Source organism: Rhinoderma darwinii, chromosome 6, assembly GCF_050947455.1.
Source record: "Rhinoderma darwinii isolate aRhiDar2 chromosome 6, aRhiDar2.hap1, whole genome shotgun sequence".
In the NCBI taxonomy this organism is placed as follows: domain Eukaryota; kingdom Metazoa; phylum Chordata; class Amphibia; order Anura; family Rhinodermatidae; genus Rhinoderma; species Rhinoderma darwinii.
This window is the reverse complement of record NC_134692.1, coordinates 46842386-46867052: the sequence shown is the minus strand read 5'-3', so window position 1 is coordinate 46867052 and position 24667 is coordinate 46842386. Positions and strand designations below refer to the sequence as shown.

General features: G+C 39.5%; 1 protein-coding gene across 1 annotated transcript in view; it reads left to right on the top strand.

Annotated features, from left to right (window-relative positions):
• SPAG16 (sperm associated antigen 16) overlaps positions 1-24667 on the top strand; it is a 776986-nt gene that overhangs the window by 39928 nt on the left and 712391 nt on the right. The window contains exons 5-8 of the mRNA XM_075829642.1: positions 77-214; positions 6456-6563; positions 19069-19186; positions 19822-19891. Coding sequence (XP_075685757.1) covers positions 77-214; positions 6456-6563; positions 19069-19186; positions 19822-19891 — 434 coding nt within the window. The remainder of the gene's footprint in view (positions 1-76; positions 215-6455; positions 6564-19068; positions 19187-19821; positions 19892-24667) is intronic.

The following is a 24667-nucleotide window of genomic DNA, read 5'->3' as shown; positions in this document are numbered from 1 at the left end:
AGAATGTGTGTGCTTATGTACTATAACAATTGTTTAATTGTCACCGAAAATAATTAGTTACTTGTGATTCCTCTAGGTATGAGATGATGCAGAAAGGCCTCCTACAGCCAGAAGCTGTTGGTTTTGTCCCAGATGTTTATGCTCACAACCAGATGTTAGACTCTGAGATAAAAGGTTTAAAGAAAGAAGTGGAAACATACAAACTTGCTGCAAGGTACGAACTGTTCATTTATATAAGATAGTCACATACAACCTGTTCCTCATTAAAGGATGACTATGTAGTTTTGGGAAACTTATCTTTTCATTTTTTGAGAAAAATCACACACATGCCTATAAATGCTTGAATATATTTTGAGGTTCTTTTTCTTCACCAATTGCAAATTCATAGGACATTGTTTTATTCTTACACTGTGGTACATTGCTCAGAGACCGCACTGATTATTTTAGATATTGAAAAAGAGATGCTTCCACTATTTAAATAATTTTTCCACAGTTCATAGATTTTTCTCTGCAAAAACAATAAAAAAAATTCATTGTATTGGTGCGTTTAGTGAATAAAAGGAAACACTTAGGCCCCGTACACACGAACGTACTTTTGCGGCCGCAATTCCCCCGAAAATCTACGCGAGAATTGCGGCCCCATTCATTTCTATGGGCCCATGCACACGACCGTGGTTTCCACGGTCCATGCATGGCCCAGAAACCTGGACCGCCGAAAGAATGGACATGTCTTATTACGACCGTGTTCTATGGCCCAGGCTCATAGAAAATAATGGACACTGCCAAGTGCACGGCCCGCGATTTTGCGGGCAACACTCCGTGGACAGCCAACATAGCTTGTTTTATAATAGTGTTTAGTTTGAACTCTATTAACAGTCTGCAGGATGGAGTGAATAGACTGTATTCTGCTAACAATTCTGTAGGGCATCTGTAGAAAATATGATCGCTCCTTCAGCCCGTGAACTTGAACGCAATGGCTAAAGGAAGCACTTCCAGTAATTTTAGGCATTGCCAATACCATAATTTTTCTAAGCAGCTAGAAATTGTCTTTTATTGTCCTATATTAGGAATATTAAATAAGAAATTATGTAATGTCTCTTATTATTTTAACATAAATGTCTAAAAGTGCCACTGTCATTTATAAATAGCGTCTGGCGTGTCACAAGTTGTGATCGGTGGGGATCTGGTGCTGAGACACCCACTGATCGCCACAACTATCGAGCTCCACTCTGGTGGTGCAATACCCTTATGGGCTTCACAGGCTTTCCTCAACTTGTCCAGCTGATGAATAAGGTCCATAGGCAGTACAAATGTTTCCTTCCTTCAAAGGAGTTGTGCGGTTTTACTGTTTTGAGATACAGCTTCTATGTATCCTTGGATGTGATCGATAATACCTGGATCCTGTGTGTCCGATACGCTGGACCAGCATTCACCGAAACAGTCAGTCCTGCTGACCTGACACATTCAGCTTTGACGGCAAGATACAGCTTGTATGTACTCAGGATTCACAGAAGTTGTATTTTTAATTTTTTTTTAAATGATTTTTTTTTTAATAAACTATTTCAAAAGTTGTTAAAAATTAAAAAATTGCCTTCCGAAGTTTACATAGCCTTTTAATGTATTCGTTTTTTGTTTTTTTTACTGGATGGCATGAGATTGTATTGAATCGGTGTCATGACAAATTGCATAACTTATCGAGATTCAAAAAAAGTTAAAGGGGTATTCAAATCTTTTAAATTTATGGAGTCTGCCATAAATTTCCGATATATGTGGGTCCGTCCTCTTCTTTGGAATTTCCAGCAACAGCATAGCAAAACATGCTCAGCGGGTTCTGGAAAACCTCGATAGCCGAAGCCTAGCGGCAGAAGGTAGGACAGGTGTCAATGGGACCCCATACTAGAGCTAGAGGTGGGACCCGCATCTATTGGACATTTATGGCATATCCTGTGAATGTGCTATAAATGTCGGAGATGGAAATACTCTATTAAGACAGGACACATCTGTAAGTAGCCCATTCCCCACACTGTGAGGGAAGCCATCAGGAGCTAAAAGGGCACAATGCTCAGTTTAGCGTAGTAGCACCTTTATTCTAGCGATCAGAGTCTCTGTTCCCAAATCCCCACTGATCACAATTTCTAACCATTTGACCTGTCACAAGGTTTTTAAAATGACATTAACCCTTTAATCTTAATATCCGAATATTTGATGTGGCACTTGTCCAGTCCTGTTAATCCCACACTGATGGAATTTTAAGCTTACTTTTATAGATACCAAGTATAGGCCAGGGTACCTTTACTACTATTATAATGTATATTTGTTTGCTATAGCTTTTTTGTTCATAGATATTCGGGATCATGTGTCAGACAGACGTTTTGGCTGGTCATGCACGGCTCTATAGAGCAGGTTACAATACAGATAGATATAGTAATTTCTCATAAATTTGCTTTGATCGTTTTATGTTGCAAGAAGTAACATGTTACTTTACTACTATGACCACCTAGAAATCCTTTTGTATTTGTTTTCAGAAGCTAGCGCTCCATACTAGTGGTGAACAAACAAAATAATTCAACAAATATTGTGTCTATAGTATTAAGAATATTAGGGGGATAAACATGCACCTTGTATTGTGTGACCTTAAAATAACAAAAATCAGGGTGCATTAACTGTGACAGCAGCAGCGAGCATGACGAACACCCTGCTATGTCTATGTGTAACACTATTCATTCCTAGGAGAATGTCAAATGCCATTTCACAAACTGCTGCCTCCGTATCATATTATTTAATCTGTAACTGAAAAAACACAGACTGCAGCAGCTCAGATCCGTGCTACTCTCATTGGTAAGAAATGAAATCGCATTGCAAGAGAAATGAAAACGGCAAATTAATGGATTAGAAGGAGTGCGGGGTCGGAATATGAGAGCTCTCTACTCAACTTTGTGTCCCTTTTGGAAAAAAACATTACTTAATATAGAAAAATAACTTCTTATTAGCTTTCACATCGAGATATCCAGTGTCAAGCTTTGCCAGATGTAATGTCGCAGGAAAAAAATGTTCAACTATGTCTGCAGCAATGAAATATTCATAAAGTTTTGCTGCCTTCAATATTTTCATAAGAGAATATTTATCTCTTTTATTAAAGTGTAACCTACTTCTTCAGGGTATTTTATTGTAAATGTATGTATGCTGGATCCTGCATGGCAGAGATAGCAGGTCATTTCCTTTTGGTATATCTTCACAACACAGCTTGGTTGTATGGGTAGTTTTTACGTTTGGCGTACGTGGTATGATTTTCGCCTTATCCAATTTGGCCAATGGTTCTTAAATGGACACATTGCAAGATATCTGCAAGATTTTCAGATTGTTGCAAATATATAATGTATGTGGATTGTGTTTGAATGAGGGTTTGTGCCGTGGTCAAAATCTCTGGGGAACCGTCCATTTCCTTTAATTTCTGCTTACTATAATTTTACTTACTAAAACAATGAGAGTGGATACTAACTTAGAGTTGGGCATTTGGCATAAGGGTGCCGTGAATAGAGCAAAATCAAAAAACGTCACTTGAACCTACAAGGCCACAATGGTAAAATCTGTGACAGCCGCTGATTTCCATAGTGAAAGGGCTCTGTAGAGGGCTCTTTGGCACTGTTCAGAGATCTCGATTACTGGAAATCTGAGAAACCTTTTTATTTTAAAGCAAATGCAGAATGTCATGTTTTCAGTAACTCTTTTTGATCAGTGATAAAGGGTCTTAAACATTTTTTTTTTTAGACCATCTCATTCTGGAAATTAGTGGCAGTCTTGGATTACAGACCTAAAGGGATTGTCCGACGGCCCCAACCCCAGAAAAATAACTCTCAAACACATACAAAATGCCTCACTATTGCTAATAGATTATTATCTAAAGATAAAATATATATATATATATATATATGTGTCTGTCCCCTACCCCCGATATCACGACCCAAACACTCCCACACTTCCAGTTTGTAGACTGGACCTAGTGTCGGACTGGTGCTGCTTTGTCCCATCATGCATTATTGCCCTTTTGGCACCCTAATCACTGTCCATAACTTCCCTCTGTACGGCCTCCCAAATAGGAGAGAGCTGGTACTTAGAAAGGGGCTGTCACAGTGCCTGCCCCTTTTCATCACATGTTTGATGATGCGCTGACAGCAACGGTAGTAAAAGGCAACGAGTCACGTGGGGCTGTGTCCGCGCATCATCATGTAGGTGAAAACTACAGAGGTTCCAGGAACGTGACTGGCGTTTCATTTGCGTTTCAGGGCATATCTGAAAATGTAACTATATTAGTAAGCAATATTAAATCTTATTACAGGCTTACTAGGAAAGTGATTTATTTTTTTTGGGGGGGGATTTTTTTTTCTTCTAAAGATAACCCCTTTAAACAATGTGATCTTTTGTGATCGATCAGAAATTCTCTTTGACTGGATTATCCCTTTTTAAACACAAATCCTCTTGTTCTGCTCTCATCATTTACAAGCATTTTATTTAGATTTTATTTTTATTTTTTTAACTTTGTGTTTAGCATGAATAGGACTTTAGTTTGGCCTTATTCCTTTTTTTGCCTACAGTTTTTTCCTTTATGGCATAACTGGAAAAATACTGTGACTTCTTGGCTTGCACATGCACACAGTAAAGCCAACATAGTCTCCTTTCTTTTTGACGTCGATATAAGTGCATTCATATGATGGCAGCTTCATCCTTTTATTTCTAGAGTGTAATGTAATCTATTTATCAATACACTGTATATGGTTGTAAACACAAAGTGCAAAAAAAGCTATCCACTTCCATAGAAATACAATACAGAATCAGATGTACATTTTATTTACTACATTATTTTTTTGCCTTTTCAGTCATTGCTTCCATTGACCTTTAAAAAGTCAAGTAACCACTAAATAGCGGTTGTAAGAAGATACAAGCTAGCTGTGGTTATTTGCTTGTGTTTTTATTTGGTCTTCTCCCACATCTCTGGTTTCTTGAAGTTTATTGTTTGTGATCATTGCTCTTTGAACATTATATGCTTACTGCCCACAATGTCAAATTATAGTGGGTGTTGATGATAACTTTTGTCTGGATTTTCAGCTGTCAGAATGATTTTGTAATGTAGTAAATACTATAACATTATTGTTTGAAAAGTAAGAGCCACTCTGGGTTTCGCTTCCGACCTCTAAGGAAGCCCCAATAAAAATGTCTTCAAGGGTGAGAAATTTTGTGAGTTTCTCAAGTTTTTTTGGCTTTTTGTGAAACCTTCAATTTGCTATTTTCTGAATCCTTCATGTAGTATATGTTCAGTATTTAAGGTCATTTTAGCACTACAAAAAATAACACACTAAACCTATTACATTCAAATAGTTTCTTATGTAGTAACTAGTAACAAAACAGGAAAGCCATTGTTATTATCCAGTGTGATAACATAAAACAAAAGAGTCATTATTGTGAGTACAAGAAAATCATCTAAGTGCATGTTTCTAATACTCTCGAGAATGCTATGTAGCACCATGTACAAAAATAGCTTTTTGGGTACATTACCCTGGTTACACTCTTGGCCTCAGTTAGGTTATACATTTTATTATTTATTTATTTTTGGCCATCTGATGGGATCTGCTCCTGAGCTTGCTGGAGCTAACGGATTTGAATGTGACCTAGAATGGAAATCCGATCGAGTAGAAAATAGTGATGAGTCGAAGATGACCACAAAAGAAAGAGGGCATGAAGACCTTTATGAGCTAGTGACAGACTCGAAACCAATAAAAATGGATTGAGGGGATTTTAGCAGTGGAAGGACTAGGATCTCTCGATCATAAAATGTCAGGAAATTTTGTTCAGAGTTGTAAATTAAATGGAGAAAATAATCCCCCACGGTGCAAAATATATTTATTCCTAAATGAATGGCCCAAACCCGTACGAAAGGATCGTTTTGATGACCGATGCTTTTTTAAAAGTTCATTAGACCTGGTAGAGCCAAAGACCCCAGATCCTCATAATCCTTTGAGAGTATTCTGGAATTGTTGGCATTCATAAATGTTAAAGGGGTTGCCACACGAAGACAACTCCTTTTTTAAATAGTTGCTCGCATGGCCGGTCGAGCCTCTCCGGCGATCAGCTTTTCTAGCAGGGTGCAGCTGCTTCTGTCCATTTCTGTAGCATTACATGAGTGCCGCTCTCCGCTTTAGACATGGATTGTCGTCATGAGACAATCCCTTTTCATCTTGAAAGCAGTGAATAGCTTTAAAGTAAAGAAGCGCTCTCTATTAGATTTTTCTATAATTCTGGGCAAACTAAAAATTCATACACATATGCAGTACAATTGTTAACAAACCACTGCCATAAAAACCACTACACATGTTGCTGTCTATTTCTGATTGTTATATTTGAGCACCTTCAGAGGTGTTGGTCTTTGCAAATATTTATCTTTTTTTGTTTCTCTTGTGCAGTAAAGCTAAAGAATCAATGGTAAAGCTACAAAAAGAGCGTGATTTCCACAGGATGCATCATAAACGTGTGGCCCAGGAAAAAAACAAGCTCATTAATGACATCAAAAGGTAACAAAACCACTATGCACGCTATGGTTTTGATCAATTAAACAACCCTGTATCTCTTTATTAATGGCTACACAAGATGCCTGCATTAGCTTATTTGGGGGAAAAAATACAGAACTGTAATTATGTCTTATTTAGAACTGAAATAAAATCCTGTAAACTTGCACTAGCAGAATAATTCTACTTTACTATGTACATTACTTGTTAAGGGTTAAGGCTGATGATAAGGGGATAGGGCTGCTGATGTTTGTAGATGCCGAAGGCTTTTTTCAAATGTTAAAACCTCTCCCCCATGCAGTGAACATACTGAAATGTCACCAATAAAAGCAATTTTTGTTAAGGTCTCACATTTTTACGGTTAATGGAAATATACAAGAGTTGTTTACTGGAATGAGTCAGTGCTCTTAACCAATGCGGTCACCAGCATAACACACACGCGCGCACACACACCATTTCTACCAAAACACACACACATACCATTTCTACCAGCACACATATACACACACACACACACACACACACTATTTCCACCATTACACACACACACACACCATTTCTACCATCGCGCGCATACACACACCATTTCTACCAACAAACACACCATTACACCATTTCTACCAACAAACACACCATTTCTACCAACACACACGCACGCGCACACACCCACCATTTCTATCATCACTGCAGTCTATCAACCTACTTGTGCTCTTGGAAAATGAGTTTTCTTCTTCCCCGAGCACAACCTGTCACTCCGGTGTCCAAGATACTCCTTCTATAAAACTCCACCTCGGAACCTTGGACCAGCTCCTAAAATCTAAAACTTTTGAGTCTTAAACTAATTTCTTCAATGGCACTTATGTCTCATAGCTTTAGCACTAAGGTGACAATCCATTGCCTTCATCATCCAACTCTGCTGTCCTTTCTATTTGCTACCCTTTCTGTATCATGTTACATTTTACAGACTGGCTGTTTTTTTTTTTTTTTCTTTCATGTACGTGCATGTTGCTGGTCCACTGGATAAAATCAGTGCTTTTGTAGCTACTGTATCACTTTTTCTTATTTCCTTCAGATTGTAATCTTTAACAGGCAGAGTGCTCCATCTTTTAGACCGGAGATACACAGCGAATTTGGTCACATGACTATTTCATTAAAAGCATCTATAGAAATGCTAGAAGTGCTAGATGACTTTTGTTTGAATTACCAGATTAAATTGACGTGCTTGTGATTCATCTAAACTTTATTGTACAGCAGGATATTTTACTATATACACACTAAACAAACCTGCTAAAAAGCTTCTAAAGGGACCCCCCCCCCCCAAAAAAAAAATAAGATGTTCAACACTCTTGAGGGGGAATTTAATGACAGCACCTATTAGTAAAGGTCTGTCAAAATGTCCTAAAGAACCTCTAAGTTAAAGTGACGTTACAAACTACTAGCCCAATCTCCTGCTGAAATTTTCAAGCATCAGACTAGGTGGTCCTGTTGCCTAAGCAATCTCATGAGGCATAGGCTATCAATGTTTGTTTGTGGGGTCCGACCCCCGGGATACCCGGCAATCAGTATAATGAAATGGCTGCATCACCTTCATTGTTTACATCAGCAAAGCTAGTCCATTTGTGCTGTTAAAGCTGGTACTGCTGCTCAGCCCCGCTGACTTGAATGGGGCCTACTTCTGCTTTTTGCAGTTCTCCATGTGGTCGCACCCCACGATCAAACATTGATGTAACACACTTTGAAAACCCGTTCAATGTTATTTTAGTAATTGCACATCTCACATAAAAACAACTCCTATACATATTATGTACTTATTATAATGCTAATTACATGCAATGTCAATCCGCTACTTCTAAGGCCGACAGGATACTGTCTTGTATTAAAAGAGGCATTGACTCGTGGGAGAGGGATCTAATATTACCACTTTACAAAGCATTAGTGAGGCCTTATCTAGAATATGCAGTTCAGTTCTGGGCTCCAGTTCATAGAAAGGATGCCCTGGAATTGAAAAAAATACAAAGAGCAACGAATCTAATAAGGGGCATGAAGGATCTTCGTCACGAGGAAAGATTAAAATAATTAAACCTATTTAGCCTTAAAAAGAGATGAATCATGAGGGAGATTATTACCTTGTATAAGTATATAAATGGGCCATACAATTAATATGGTGTAAACCTGTTCCATGTAAAATCCCCTTAAAAGACAAGGGGGCACTCCCTCCGTCTGGAGATAAAAAGTCGACGAACCTTCTTTACCATAAAAAAAGGGAAACTATGGCATAGCCTACCTCAGGAGCTGGTCACAGCAGGAACAGTAGATGGCTTTAAAAAAGACATATATTTTTTTGTTCTAAGAAATTATCTATATCAGTGCTTATGTAAATGTATAGAATTGTTGTTTGAATGTTGATCGTCGGATCCCCACTTGGGATCAGGAGGGAATTGTTCCTTTGGTTAATGCCTTATGGGTAATTTTTTTAATTTATTCCTTTTTTTTTTTTTTTCCTTTTTTAAAATCTTCCCCTAGATCAGGGGTCAGCAAACTGTGTCACCAGCATGTGGGGCATTGTTTGCTGGCACACTTCCCTCTCTCGGTGTCCCGTGCCTGGTGGTGCTGAACACGCACACAGACTCACAGACACTGAGACTTCATTAAGGGCTTGGCGGCACTGAACACTTTCAAGCACGCAATGCAGCACTTCTCGCTCTCTCTCCTGGTGTTCAGCATCACCAAGTGCATAATGAAGCGCTGCTCTCTCTCTCCTGTTGAAACAGTTAACAAAAGTTGGCAGTTCTGTCTTCTATGCGCATTCCCCAAGCTGTTGTTCATTAGCCATAGTCTCTCCTATGGTAACTTACCCCAAACTGGAGTAGTCGCTCTCGCTTCTTTGTGCAGCTCCCTCAAGCTCGTATTCAGTAATCACAGCCTCTCCTGTGTGCAGTGCTCCCTAGTTGGCGTTCAGTAGCCTCAGTCTCTCCTATGTGCACCTTTCCCCAGCGGGTGTTCAGTAGCCTCATACGCACCACAGATGGATTATCTTTGCAAACAATGTCAGGAACAAGGGTCACACTGTCAAGTAAGTTTGACTAATTGGTTTATGTCACATTGTTTGTTTTTTTTTGTCTTTTTATTAACTTTCATAAGTGATTACTTTAAACATGTAGGAAGCCCTTTACATTTCTTGCAACGCTTTTATGTTATTTTGAGATTGTTCTTTATAAAAACGTTTTTCAAAACATTATATAAGGATATTGCTGTTGATCCAGATACCTTTTAAAAATGGCTTCAAACTGAAGCTTCAATTCAATATATGCTGTGTTATACGGTGACCCAGATGTCTGGGTCTAGAAAGTGTGGAAAAAATTGCCATGTTTTGGCCTAATTTGGCACAATTTTGAATTTTGCACTTTATTAGACACTTTTTAAAGGCCCAGAAAGGGGGCATGGCAAGTGAGAAATCGGTGTGTTTTTCCAGAAAAGGTGTGGCTTAAAATGCAGCCAAAAAAAAAGTGCTGGCACAAAATTCAGGTGCAAAGTAGGACAAATCATGCAAGATGTGCCAAAATGATCCTATAGTATGCACCACTGTAATACATTTGGTGCATTTTGTGACTGCCTGGTTATAGTTTACGCTGTCTAACTATTAGATAGCATTAATAAATGTGGGCCAATGTGTTATGTGACCAGTATTAATACACTGGTCTGTGTGACAGGGATGAGACTAGAGTGAAAGTAGTCTTAAAGGCTATGTAAACCTATAAGCACTTGGTTAAAGGAAAAAAAATGTATCATGTTGTTTAAAGGGGTTTGCCCATCAGGGGCATTTATGGCATATCCACGGGATATGTCATAAATGTCAGATAGATGCGGGTCCTACCTCTGGGACCCAAACCTATCTCTAGAACGGAGCCCCCTAAACCCTGTTCTACCTTGCTCTGTTCCCGCTGCCACTTGTAATTAAGTAGAGAACAGCGTAGCTCGTTGAGCCTTGCTGTTTCCGTAACTCCCATAGCAGTATATGGCAGTTACGGAAGCCGCAAATGGAAGTTACGGCAAACCCCTTTGTGTTTTTTCATTATTTTTTCGTTCCTTTTTTTAAATACAGCTTCTATATATCCTGGTACATAGAAGCTATATCTTGCACTGAAACGGTGGGACGGGCGGCTTGGGTGACAGTTGTGATGTGATCAATAACAGCCGGATCCCGCTGTCACCGAAGCCGTCAGTCCAGATGATGGATTTGAGTTTCTGCGCAAGATACAGCTTCCATGTATCCGCTTATGTAGAAGCTGTATCTCAAAAAGTAAAATAAATAAAAACTAATAAAAAAATGTTATCAAACCCCATAATACATTGTTTGTTAAAAAAAAAAGTGTTCAGTGGTTTACATTGCCTTTAAATAGCTTCATAAGATGGCAGCCGTTTTACAAGTCTCCTACAGTCTCACTCACGTCTCTCTCTGCAATGGCTTACTAATCAATGAAGCTGGAACTATTGACTTTCATACTGCAGGTAACATTTTAATTAACTCTTTTTCTGAAGAAGTGGTTGTGACAGCGTCCGCTGCCTCTTGTATTAATGTTCTTTCAATTTGTCACTAAACACTTCAGAGTCAAAACCCCACAAATACAGTTTTGTCCTATATTTCTATAATCTCTTATTGATCAGATTAAATTTGACTTTATTTTTTTGTTGCAGTATATTACTATGCGGATCTCTGTTTGAGTTTTGCAGATAAAGAAGTATAGCTGTCATCCCCTCTAGGGAACACAGTGATTTTGATTAAAATATAAAAAAAACTGGCCTATATTTTCTCTGCTTTGCTCTTCTATATTTTGTAATAAGTGACAAAGTATTAGCCACCCTTAGGACAGACAACACAAAAGTTAAAATCAATTATAAGTCGTTGGTGAAGTGTAGTCGTCTTCGAGAAGATGTGACTATAGAAAAACTATCTTCTCCCCAGGCTAGTCATCCATGAAAGTTCTGAATTTCAAGCCTTTTAAGTTTTGCACTGGAGGCAGTTGAGATATTTCACTTATGTAGTCTATTCTGTAGTACAGGTGTACGAAAACGTAATATGTGTCATAGCTTGGTAGAGAAAAAAAAACCTGTACGCTCGTGGCACACCACAAACTTTTTGATTCCTTACTTGCGAAGAAACTATAATAGTCCCAGACCATGCTAGATATGCAGCCATATTGATGACGACACGTATTTATTTCTAATGATTTTTGTTAGAAAAATGAAACCATTGTATCTTTGAGTTTACTAGCAGACAATGTCCCTGGCATAAAAGTCTCTTAAAAATCTATAAACAATATGTTTAATATGCATCACTGTAAATTATTGTTCAATACCTCGTCTTATTGGAAAATATCAATACAACTTCATTTCATCATATCCAATCATTTCTTGTACTAATGACGCAATGATTGAGACAAAAGATGTTTGTTTGTTTTTTGGTTGTGTAACTTTTCAACCTTCTTTTTTTTTTTTTATTATTATTATTTTTTTGTGTTGCTCGAATGCATCTAAAATAAAAGCTGAAGCAACTTTGCAAGTAGTCTTACATAACAAAAACATCCTATTTTTTGTATTTACAGTACATCTCTTATACAAGCCTATTTCCTTAGTTTGAGACTACAAACAAACTCTGTGTAGTCATATTTTGCAGTCATAATCTCTTCCTTCTGTCCTCTACTTTTTGCTAACATACATTTGGTAGGTTAGGCTAGGTTCACATTAGCGTCAGAGGAGCAGAACATTGGAAATACCGATCGCGCCGGTTTTGTTGTGCGAAGGGCACCACTGGCGGCCGACGGAACCCATTGACTTTAGTAGGTTTCATCTGTTTTTTGTTGAGGTATCGGACATGTGAGTAGCCCCATTGAATTGCATAGGTCCGTGTGCTGTCCATTTTTAACGGACAGCACGCGGACGTATAATACACTTGTCTGATTAAGGCCTAATACTGCTAAACGCTCTATTTATGTGAAAGCTGTGTTCTCAAATGGCTTTCCTGCATTCCTATATACTCCGATAACTGATAAAATTAACCATTAGAACACGGTCATTCCTGCATTACCCAATATCACAGGTAACAGATTGTGGCTTCCCTTGTAAACGTAGCCACAGAGTAGGATAAGAAAATAAAAAATTTACGAGGGTAGGAACACACACCGTATAAACACTGCGGATTTTCCGCAACAGATTTAATTGTGGAAAATGCACAGTGTAGTACCGCAGCAACAAAGCGCATGGGATTTGAACAAATCTCATCCACACACAGTGGAAAAAAACAGCCGAGAAACCGTTCATAAATTGACCTGTGGTGCGTTTTTTTAATCCGCAGCATGTCAATTTATGCTGCGGAATCACTGCTCTTCTATTGCCGGTTTTTGACATTGAATTCAATGGGTAGGTAAAACCTGCAACAAAGAGCCATGTGTTGGGCCTTTAGTGGCGGAAATGCTGCAATTCCGCTGCAAAATAAATTAGAAAAAAGAATAAGCTTTTTTTATTTCAAATAATAAAGCTTATACTTACCCCTGCCATTGTCCTAGCGACGCGATCCTCTGTTATGAGCGCAGCCCGGCCTCCTGGGATGATGTTTTATCCCATGTGACTGCTGCAGCCAATCAAAGGGTGGTAAGTATAAACTTATAATTTATTTATTTTTATTCCTGCAGTATTTCCGCATCGGACGTCCCACCTGAAAAAATGCACCAGAATTTGGAGTCGTTTTTCGGGCGGAATTCCCTGCGGTTTCCAGGACCGATACGCTGTGTTCTTTACACTGCGTATCTGCCCGGTGTGTCCCTACACTGACATTTTTTTAAATGTTTTTTTTCATCTTTCCATCACTTTCTTTTCCTGCTTCTTATGTGTGAGTAAGGGTTAGAGCAACCTAAACCGCATAGGATATTTTTTGTATTGGAAGCATGCTTTCTGCTTATGCATTTTTGGAATATAGAACCCAATTTTTAATTCTGTGTGTAAAGGAGGTATAGGCAAACAAAGACAGCAGGGTGGGGGCGAGACAGGGAGGAAAATGAAGTGAGCATGAATAGTATATTGACCTTTTATGCCAACAGATGAAGTAAGGGTGTTCAACCACAATGTATAGCTTCTTAAAATGGAACTGCAGAACCCGGCTTCTCCAAAATGCTCTTGTTCATTATATTAAGATAAATTCTCCTCCATGCCCCAAGAGGGCTGACGTGCCTGCATTAGCAGACCGCATTGGTGAACTTTTCTCCCCACCTCACACACACTTTGCATTAGATTAGCATTTAACAGATGTCCTAAAATAAAGAGCGCTATCTGGTGACTTTATGAATTCGAGGCTATCCTGTTTATCATGCTTCCTTCTGCATTTTTTGTAAAAATTTGCACTGTGTTTACTCCCTCCCCTGCTTACAACAATTCATAACCAAAGAGAAAGACCCTAAAATAGATTTACAAGCACTAGGGATAGACATCATGTAAATTTGGATCCGCAAAATGTAAAGTTCCTTTGTTTTACAGCGAGAAGCTAAAAAGCAAACCAAGTGTTGTGCAATTTACTGCCTCTCTGGTTATGTATAGGATTATTTATAAGTGAGTTCTCAAAACTACTCTGAAAGTATGTACAAATACCCATGGAATTACTGATGGAAACAATCCAGTTGATTTCAGTGGGATTTATTATAAATCTGCGTCTGAATTATTTATGATTATGTTCCAGAGCCAGGAGAACAAAATATTTGCTAATTTGGTATTGTGCCTATTCAATATTCTCAAATATCAATGTATAAACTGATTTAGAAATGATTCAGGGGCTTCTTCTAAAGTCTACTGGTGTCATTTCATGGCATGAGGGTTAATCAAGCATTCACTGTGAATGAAGTAAGGAAAATCACTGTGTTACAGCGGTTTTACGCTCCTGTATTGTAGCATGTACCTGTCAGTACTCTGTAAGCAGTTGTGTGCAGGGACTAGCAATGAGCAAGAGTGGACTCTTTCAACATGTTCCTACAGTTTCTTGTTTGTTTAAAAAAGCAATTCTAGGGCCTAGTTCACGTGACGTTTTGGCCCTCCATTTAGCGTACACATCGGGAAAGCTCCCGGCGTGGATGCTAAATGTGTTTATAGGGCTCCATTAGCCCAACTGAGGTCAAAATAGTGTATTTTTGGGCTGATAAACGTGTGTGTGTGTGTGTGTGTGTGTGTATATATATATATGTGTGTGTGTGTGTGTGTGTGTATACCGCCCTATTGTAAGTAGATATAGCAGTAATGCATATTTGTTTATACTTAGTGGTTTAGGCGACATTGGTGTTCGCAGTGTGCTGCCGCTGTTTTTTGTGTGCTGTGTGTGTGTGTGTGTGTGTGTGTATGTGTGTGTGTATATGTGTATATATATATATATAATTTTAATGCCGCCTGTTTGTTTTTTTTTCAATGGGAGCCTATAGAGGACTTATGACACTGTGTGGCATATGTTACAGGGAAAACTTTAATGTGTACTTCATGGACTTTTCAATAGCCTTTCAGGATAAATACGTTAAAGGTGTGCCATATTAGTCTATTGGTGACTGATGCCTAATAGTGGCATCCGTCACCCTTTGACTATAATGGTATCTGTTTTACATATTTGTCATGAACAGGGTGATGAAAGTTTGACGTGTGTGTGTGTGTGTGTGTGTGTGTGTGTGTGTGTGTGTGTGTGTGTGTGTGTGTATATGTGTATATATAGTCAATATATACCATTATGGTCTATGGTGATTAATGCCACTGTCAAGGCATTTTTCACAGCTTACATAATAAGTATACATTGGGAGCTTTTCCCGGTGTATACGTCAAACGCAGGCCAAAAAAACAGGGTCTGAGGCCCCATGCACATGGCCATGCCTGTACTCAAGGCCGGCGATTACGGGCACGGCTGGCGACCGCGGACAGCCACCCCCATTTTTGGCTCGTGCTTCCATACAAAGTATCAGAGGACTGCCCGTAAAAAGCAAAAGAATGGACATGCTCCATAATTTGCGGTACACTTCTACGGCCCGGACGCCTTCCTGCAAATATACGGGAATACAGTCCGCAATTAGGCCCCATGCACACAACCGTAAAAATCGTTCATAAGTCTGACTCTTAGAACCACTTTTTTTTTTAGCAGGGATGTAATAATAGATTTTGCATCGGGTCTCCGGAGCTTTAAGCCTCTGGTAGCAAGCTCCAAAAAATACATCTTTTTTTAAAACGCAAAGTAAATTTTACAAAATTTCTGTTTATTCGATATCTGGCCACTGTTGTAGTTTTCCGCTGCAAGAAATGCATCAAAGTTAATTTGCAGAAAAATCCAATGTACCAGAGATAACCACTGCTGTTTTTTTGACCCAAGTGTCAGTGTGTCAACAGCATAGTTTGTTAGAAGAATATCCAACATCGATATTGATTGGGGTAGGGTATCTAGCTTCAGAATTTAAAGCGTACCTAACCTTTCATGTGTAGGGCTGGGCGATTATGACCTAAATCAAAAACACAATTAATTAAACATGTAACTTCAATTACGATTAATAAACAATGTTTAGGCTACATCCCATTGTGCATGCCACGCCCCATGTTTGCATGCCACACCATTTAATTAATATAGATCCCCTGAGCCTTCTGTATATAATATAGTCCCTGACACTGCCCCTCACACAGTATGATGTCCCTATAGCTGCCCCCACGCATTATGATGCCCCAATAGTGCCGAATACAAATGCTCACCTAACCTCGTTCTAACGACGAGTGGATGCGATCCCTCTGCTCATCCGGTCTGTGTGACTCGGCGCATATTTTCAGGTTCCGCTGCACTTCTGGCATATACCGGCATATCAGGCATCCTATTGGTCCACGGTGTCCTCAATACCCACCCAATTTACTAGTTTAGCCTCGATGCCGACGCGCCACCACAAGCAGACATTGCCCGCCCCAATGGTATATACAGGAATGATGGGGGTTATATACAAGGATGATGGTAGGGTGGTATACACAGGTATGATGGGTCTCTGCATATAACCCCCATCGTGCCTGTATATTACCTTCATTATTCCTGTATATTCCCTCCATTATCAGTGTAACCCCCATCATCCCTGTATGTAACTCCCATCATCCATGTATACAGGGTTGATGGGGGTTCTATACAGGGATGATGGGGGTTATATACAGGGATAATGGAGGGAATATACAGGGACCCCCATCATCCCTGTATATAACCCCCATTATCTGTTTATATACCATTTGGGCTGGCATTGTGGCTAAACAAGAAATAAATGGGGTGGGCACTGAGGACACTGTGGACCAATAAGCTGCCTGAAATGCCTGTATATGGCAGAAGGGCAGCAGACTTTGAATACATGCGTGCTGAGCCACTCTGCACAGATCGGCACGAGGCAGTGACCTCATCACGCCTGTCTCTGCTGAGCCGTGAGCGGCCAGCGTTCTACAGTGAATAGTAGAGAAGGGAACGAACGTTCCCCTGCTCTACTATAGGGTTCAACTGACGCAGATACAGTTGAAACCGGAAAAGAAGCGAACAAACCGAAATGCGCAAGATGACCTCAGTTATCTGAGCAGAATTTTGGTTTAGCTTTTTTCCGATTAATTGCCCAGCCCTATTCATATGTGTATACTATTCATCATGTGCCTTTTTTTTTTATATATCTGGTTGTATAATATTTTGTAGCTCTTTATGGTAATGCATTTTTTCTATTCTTTTCATTCCCAAAGCTATAGTCCATTCAAACCTAGACAACTGGGGTATCCATATTTTTAACTGTGTTCTTTTAGGCTAGCCGAGTTTTATGTTTGTGGCATCCTGTCTGTGATAAATTTAGCTGTACAGTATGAGTTGTTTTTGTTTTTGTTTTTTTGGCCATTAAATTTGTTTTGGGATCCAAATTTCAACACCAAAAATTGTTAGATTAAGTGTCAGAATCCAGTTTTGAGTGAGTTAGGGTGTCTACTTTAATAATATATGTAGGTTTTCGGCCTAAACCTCCCTTTTCAACAAAGCATTTACATTTGTATGAAGTTTCAAACTGAAACTTATAACCATGCATAGGTTACTATTTTTGGCATTTTACTGAAACCTAGGCAAGCATTCCTGGGTGGGTTATATATCCATGTGTTACGCAAACTGGGTCAGATTGATGAAGTCGTCTAAGATTTAGACATCATAAACTTAGACCAGTTAGTCTGGAGATGCACCAACTTTATAACCGTGGCACACGCTGTATGATACATTTGGCGCGTCTTGCTAGACATGCTAGAAGCTCTCCTTTTTACCAGCTATTGGTTGGCTTAGTTTTTGTTTAGTGCAATTTAAGCCACCTCCCATTTTCTAGATAACTAAATGCGCCAAATTGTGCCAAAATTGAACACATTATTTTACATATTCTAGTTGCACACAGTAGAAAATCTACCCCACTGTATTCTTTACATGTTTTCAGCAAATGCATTTTTTGCTATTTTTGTATATTGATGCGTTTTAGACCCAAATTGCAGTTGTATATATTGTTAGAGAAAGTATCAGAAATAAGATTTGAATGCAGAAGGGTGTCTATTTTCAGAATATATATATTGGTTTGGGTCTCCGCCTGAGATAAATTGCAGGAAACCTATCTATACGCGTTTTGCATTTTAAAACCTAGGTGGAAGTTTAGAGTGTGTGTGTGTGTGTGTGTGTGTGTGTATGTATGTGTCTATATATATATATATATATATATATATATATATATATATATATATATATTTTGATGTGTCCAGCAATAATAATATTTCATAATACATTTATTAATTGATGACCCTTATAACCCATGACCTCTTATGGCTGCCAAAGAGAAAAATAATCTGAATATTGCAATTGTGCCAGAGCTTGGTGGTAGTTATGCAAGTGTTCCGTTGCTTTGACGGAATCAATAACATAGTCGACTGCGCTATTCATTTAATTGGAAGCTTACACAACATGACAAACGGAAACCATTTTCACCGGATCCATCCGGAAAGGTTCCGACGGAACCCATGAACGGAGTACCAACGCAGATGTGAACGAAGCCTTAATACTAGTCATTTTTTTTATGTTGGCACTTCTTATACATTGGCTACGTGTCAGTAGATGCTAGGTGACTTTCTCCAATCTTCCCGTGCAACAGTTGGGCTCCGCTTGGTTGCTGTATGAACTGCACTGTTCTTATTTGCATATTTTTGTACCTAACCTCCTATGGGTTATTATTACAGCGTAGATATTTTATGTAATTGAAGCATGCATTCTCTTCACTAGTAGAACAGTTTAGGGGTCATTTATACAGCTGTCATGCATTCTATTACTGTACACAAAATATGCCCTTTAATAGTGTTAATAATCATGTGAATGATCAGTCCTTCGGAAACTGGATTGAGTAATTGGAGTGCGGTCTTCACTGCTGCATGCATCCATGAAAGGTCACTTGGTTTTTTATGTTTGAATTATTTTCCTTTCTTCAAGGTTGAAGGCACATTATGCGTCTTATGAACCATTGCTGAGGCAGCTACATGAAAAATACCAAACCGTTCTGCGGCAGAAGATGCTGACCAGTCTAGAGAGGGACCGAGCTGTTGGGGAGGTGATGCTTTTGCTGTATTAATTGCACTTGACAGAATTTTGTGATTTAAAGTGGCAATATACTTTTCAAAATCGATGGCATTTTGTGGCCTCTTCTTGGGATTGCTGATGGGATCCCATCGATCAGACTTGTACGGATCACATATTGAAAAGTCAGGTATACGTTAGTCCGGCAGTTCCAATCATTTGACACTTATTTCCTGAACTGACCGTGAAACCGTAAGCAAATATATCTGTACAATTGATAAAAATGAAATAGTCTCCGGAGTCCTTAAGTAATAATTATATTATTTTGGGCTATATGTCACTGCCTTGCTATGTCCATTTTTACAATCCAAAATGTTTGATAATCGAGCCGATCTTGTCTAGTTCCTACAGGATTAATGCAATTTGACTGAAATGTCAGTTTCCATAGTTCGTACTCTTCCTGTGCGTTTGCTTTTTAGAAAACTCTTTTCAAAGAGATTGTAAGTGCATGTATGAGCAAAACGCTTCCAGACTAAATTGAAGGAAATCTATTTATTTTCTCATCTCGCTGCTAGATGGTTCAGAAGTTTGAAACTCTCTGTGATTTTTCAATTTATATTTTTTGTTCAAAATCGTCATATTGCTGTGTTTTTTCCCTCTTCATTCCAGGTTACTGGTCTGCAAGCTACCTTAAAGAATTTGGAATCTGGACATAAAGTTGAACTCCCTGTGAAAAAGGGTACTTTTTAAATAAAAATATCTATCTATCGATCTATCTTTTCCTCACCATGACCGTAACCCCCCTAATATATATTCTTGGAGGTTTACTAATAGTGGTGCATCATCAATCACTTGGCTAATGCATTAGTGCAGCACGCATGCCTGGTTTATGAATGTGGTGCAAGCTTAAAACATAACTTGTTTCCACTCTGAAGCCTTACCCACCAAAAACTGGTACATGGCCTCATAAATATGTCATTTGGTCTAAACACCATATATTTCAATGCATTTGCAGAGAAATTGTGTTAATACATTAATAAATCTCCCTTAGGCCAGATTCACACGAACGTTGCGTTTTTGCGCGCGCAAACAACGCAGCGTTTTGCGAGCGCAAAAACCATTTGACAGCTGCGTGTGTCATGCGTGTCTGATGCGCGGCTGCGTGATTTTCGCGCAGCCGGCATCATAGAGATGAGGCTTGTCAACGCCCGTCACTGTCCAAGGTGCTGAAAGAGCTAAATCTTTCAGCACCCTCGACAGTGAATGCCGAACACAACAGCGAAAAACCTGTAAAAAAAAAAGATAAAGTTCCTACTTACCGAGAACTTCCCGGCCGTTGCCTTGGTGACGCGTCCTTGGTGACGCGTCCTTGGTGACGCGCCTCTCTTGACATCGGGCCCCACCTCCCTGGATGACGCAGCAGTCCAAGTGACCGCTGCAGCCTGTGATTGGCTGCAGCCTGTGCTTGGCCTGTGATTGGCTGGAGCTGTCACTTGAACTGAAGTGTCATCCCGGGAGGTCGGACTGCAGGAAGGAGACAGGAGTAATCGGTAAGTTAGAACTTCGTTTTTTTTTTACAGGTTAATGTATTTTGGGATCGCAAGTCACTGTCCATGGTGCTGAAACAGTTTAACTCTTTCAGCACCATGGACAGTGACTATCTCCTGACGTCGCGGACCGATAATTTTTTTGCCGGGATCGGCCAAAACGAGTTTGGCCGAACCCGGTGAAGTTCGGTACGCTTGTCCGGCTTCGCTCATCGCAAAGACACTCCGTTTGGATGTTCGGAAACAGAAAAGCACGTGGTGCTTTTCGGTTTTCATTCATCCTTTTCACTGCTGTTGCGCGAATCACGCTCGTCCCACGGAAGTGCTTCCGTGTGGTGCGCGTGATTTTCACGCACCCATTGACTTCAATGGGTGCGTGATGCGCGAAATACGCAGAGTTATTGAACCTGTCGCGCTTTTTGCGCAGCAGACAAACGCTGCGCAAAAAGCACGGACTGTCTGTACTGCCCCATAGACTTGTATTGGTCCATGCGTGCCGCGTGAAAACCACGCGGCCCGCACGGACCGAATACACGCTCGTGTGAATCCCCCCTTATTGTGTCAAATTCTTGTACTTAAAGCGTACCTAACTTTTCAGATGACTTTTTAGTATAAGCTGGCACATGTGTGTATATGAGGAATAACATTATTTCTGGCCATTGTATGACTTAGAGCCTGCAGATGGGGAAAACTGCTAAAAAATGCAGGATACATCTCTAATTCTCAGTTGCCTCTGAGCTACTGTGTGGAGCCTTACGGCTATCGTGTCTTCTATACACTGCACACATAGATAGGAGAACAGGATTCTCTTCCTCTATCTCTATCACATATTCAGAAGCTGCAGCATGGAGGAGATCATACAGCAGTAATACAGTGTAGCTTAGAATCCAGCACTGGCTTGAGACAGTAAGGGTATGTTCACACGGAGTGTCTTCAGCCGTTTTTCGGGCCGTAAACGTGCCGAAAAATGGTTGAAAAATCGGAAGCAGAACGCCTCGAAACATCTGCCCATTGATTTCAATGGGAAAAACCGCGTTCTGATCCGACGTGGCGTTTTTTACGCGGCCGTTTTTTAAAACGGCCGCGAAAAAGAAGTGCATGTCACTTCTTCAGACATTTTTGGAGCCGTTTTCATTGTCTCTATAGAAAAACAGCTCCAAAAACGGCCGTCAAAAATGCAGTGAAAAACGCAACTTTGATTAAAAAACGGCTGAAAATCAGGAGCTGTTTTTATTTTGTGTGTGCACATACCCTAACACTTACCAGCAGTGCAGCGTCAGTATTTCTCCCTCTGCTCCCTCCTACTTCTCCCCCTCCCCTCTCCATTGAATAGTATTGGCAGGCAGTAAAGAGACCCCCCCCCCACCTTCTGTAGTCCACCTGTAAGGCCTAGTTCACACTGAGTTTTTGGAAGGCAGAAAAAATCTGCCTCCAAATTCCTTCAGGAATTTTGAGGCAGACTTTGACCTGCCTGCGTTTTTTTGCCACGCTTCTCGCAGTATTTATTGCCCATGGGCGTTGAGGACCACGGGCAAAAAAACTACGCGAACAACTCTCGGAAATGAGTGCCGCAGGTTTTTCCTACCGCCCTTTGATTTCAATGGGAGGTCAGATGTGGAACAGCAAACTGCTAAAATCCGCCAGGAAAAAGAAAACGCCTCTGTCTCCCGTTGAAATCAATGGGGGGCATTTTCTATCGTTTTTTTGGAGCTAATTCCTACGCGGGTTCGGTCTCAAAATCCACGCCAAAAAACTGTGTGAACTGGGCCTCAGTAGGGACAGATCTCTCTTTACAATAGGGGGTGTACAGCAGAATAGTTATGGTAGCTCACTGGCAGCCTATAAGCAAAAACCAATGGGGGAATGATGTAGCATCTGTGCCGCATAGGCGGTGGATTGAAGAGCGGAGTACTGATTGTTTAGTTATTTTAGAACATTCGCTGCTTTTTTTTATTTTTTCAAACTCTCGGACAATCCTTTCAAATGTGTAACTGTTTACAGTAAGCTACCATAATCCTTTTAGTGGGGTCTGCGGGCAGCCAAAATGTTGTCTTTTACATGTATTCCTAGAGGATTTATTAAGAAAGTAATCGGCACAGAATTTTGGATCTGAAAACGATGTAATGCAAAAATATTGAGATTTACATTAACCACCGAGTGTCTGTGTCTCCGATGGCAGCCGGGGGCCTAATAAAGGCCCCCAGGTCTGCCTGTAGTGAATGCCTGCTAGGTCATGGCGGAGTCATGTCCTAGCAGATGCCTGTCCGTTTTAAACGGACAGGCAGTAATACACTGCAATACAAAAGTATTTCAGTGTATTATAATAGCGATCGGATGATTGCATATTAAAGTCCCCTAGTGGGACTAGTAAAAAAGTAAAAAAAAAGTTTAATAAAGTTAATTAAAAAAAAATGTTACAAAAAATGAAAAACCCACTTTTTCCCCTTACAAACTGCTTTACTATTAAAAAAACGAAATAAAGTAAAAAAGTTACGCATATTTGATATCGCTGCGTCTGTAACGGCCCCCGACTATAAATCTATTACATTATTTAACCCGCACGGTGAACGCCGTAAAAAACTTTGATAAAAAGTGATCAAAAAGCCGCATCTACCCCAAAATGGTACCAATAAAAACTACAAGTTTTCACGCAAAAAAAAGCCCTCATACAACTGCTTCAGCGAAACAATAAAAAAGCTATGGCTCTTCAAATATGGAGACACAAAAACAAATAATTTTGAAAAAAAAAGCGTTTTTACTGTTTAAAATTAGTAATACATACAAAAACGATACATTTGGTATCGTTGCGATCGTAACAATCCGCTGAATAAAGTTATTGTGTTATTTATACCACACTTTAAATGGCGTAGATTTAGGACGCGAAATAGAGTGGCAAAATGTCAGTTTTTTTTCTATTCCCCCCCCCCCCCAAAAAAAGTTTAATAAAAGTTAATCAATAAATAATATGTACCTCAAAATGGTGCTATTAAAAAATACAACTTGTCCCGCAAAAAACAAGACCTTATACAGCTATGTCGGCGCAAAAATAAAAACGTTAGAGCTCTTGAAATGCGACGATGGAAAAACGTAAAAAATAGATTGGTCATTAAGGTTTAAAATAGGCTGGTCATTAAGGGGTTAAGGCTGCTCCTTCTGTCTATGCATAATTATCGTTATTTACATTCTTAGATTGGATGTTATATTTATGATGTAATATGTTTTAAAAACAAAAAACAAAACATGGTGAAGATATATTATACAGTCCAAACTGTTGGTTCTTCAATTAGCTTAGACCGCTCATGATCAGGCTAGTTCTATCATGTAGATCAGAGCTTTTCAGGAACTGGCTTGCTTTTTTATATAAAGAATAAACATTAGACGAGGCAGTGTTGTCAGTCCATGTGGTTTAGACATCTTTCATGTCCTTCTGTTTTAACACAAGTCTTTTCGCTGAATAGCAGCCAATGCCCCATGACACAGTGCAGCCAGCACACTACCCACTCACATTGATGAATAATGAGGCCAGTATCTCTGCTGACTATAAGATCAGTCTTTCCTTTATTAAAGCTCAACAAACGCTATGTCCTGCAGGGCTACTAGAAAAAAACAAAAAACTTTGACAGGACCTATGCTGTTTTCATGTTTACAACACTATCAGCTTTATAGCTGTCAGAATAAAAATGGCAAAGTGTTGTACAAATGATATGAGTTTGCTTATCAAAGCCTCTGTGTTTCACAGATGTCAGAAAACGGTAGAAATGCAGCATCTAGTGTCTTCATTATCGTTATACTGGAAGATTTGCGCAGTGGTGAAAGAATTTCTTGTAAATGATCTTGTAATCTCCGCTGACCTTTATATTACTGAATTTCCTGGTGAGGGTTTGCACAATGCACACATTTACCAGACATATTGTATATGATTAATCAAACCCAGGTCATACTTAAAATTGCAAGCCAAGAAACAAATT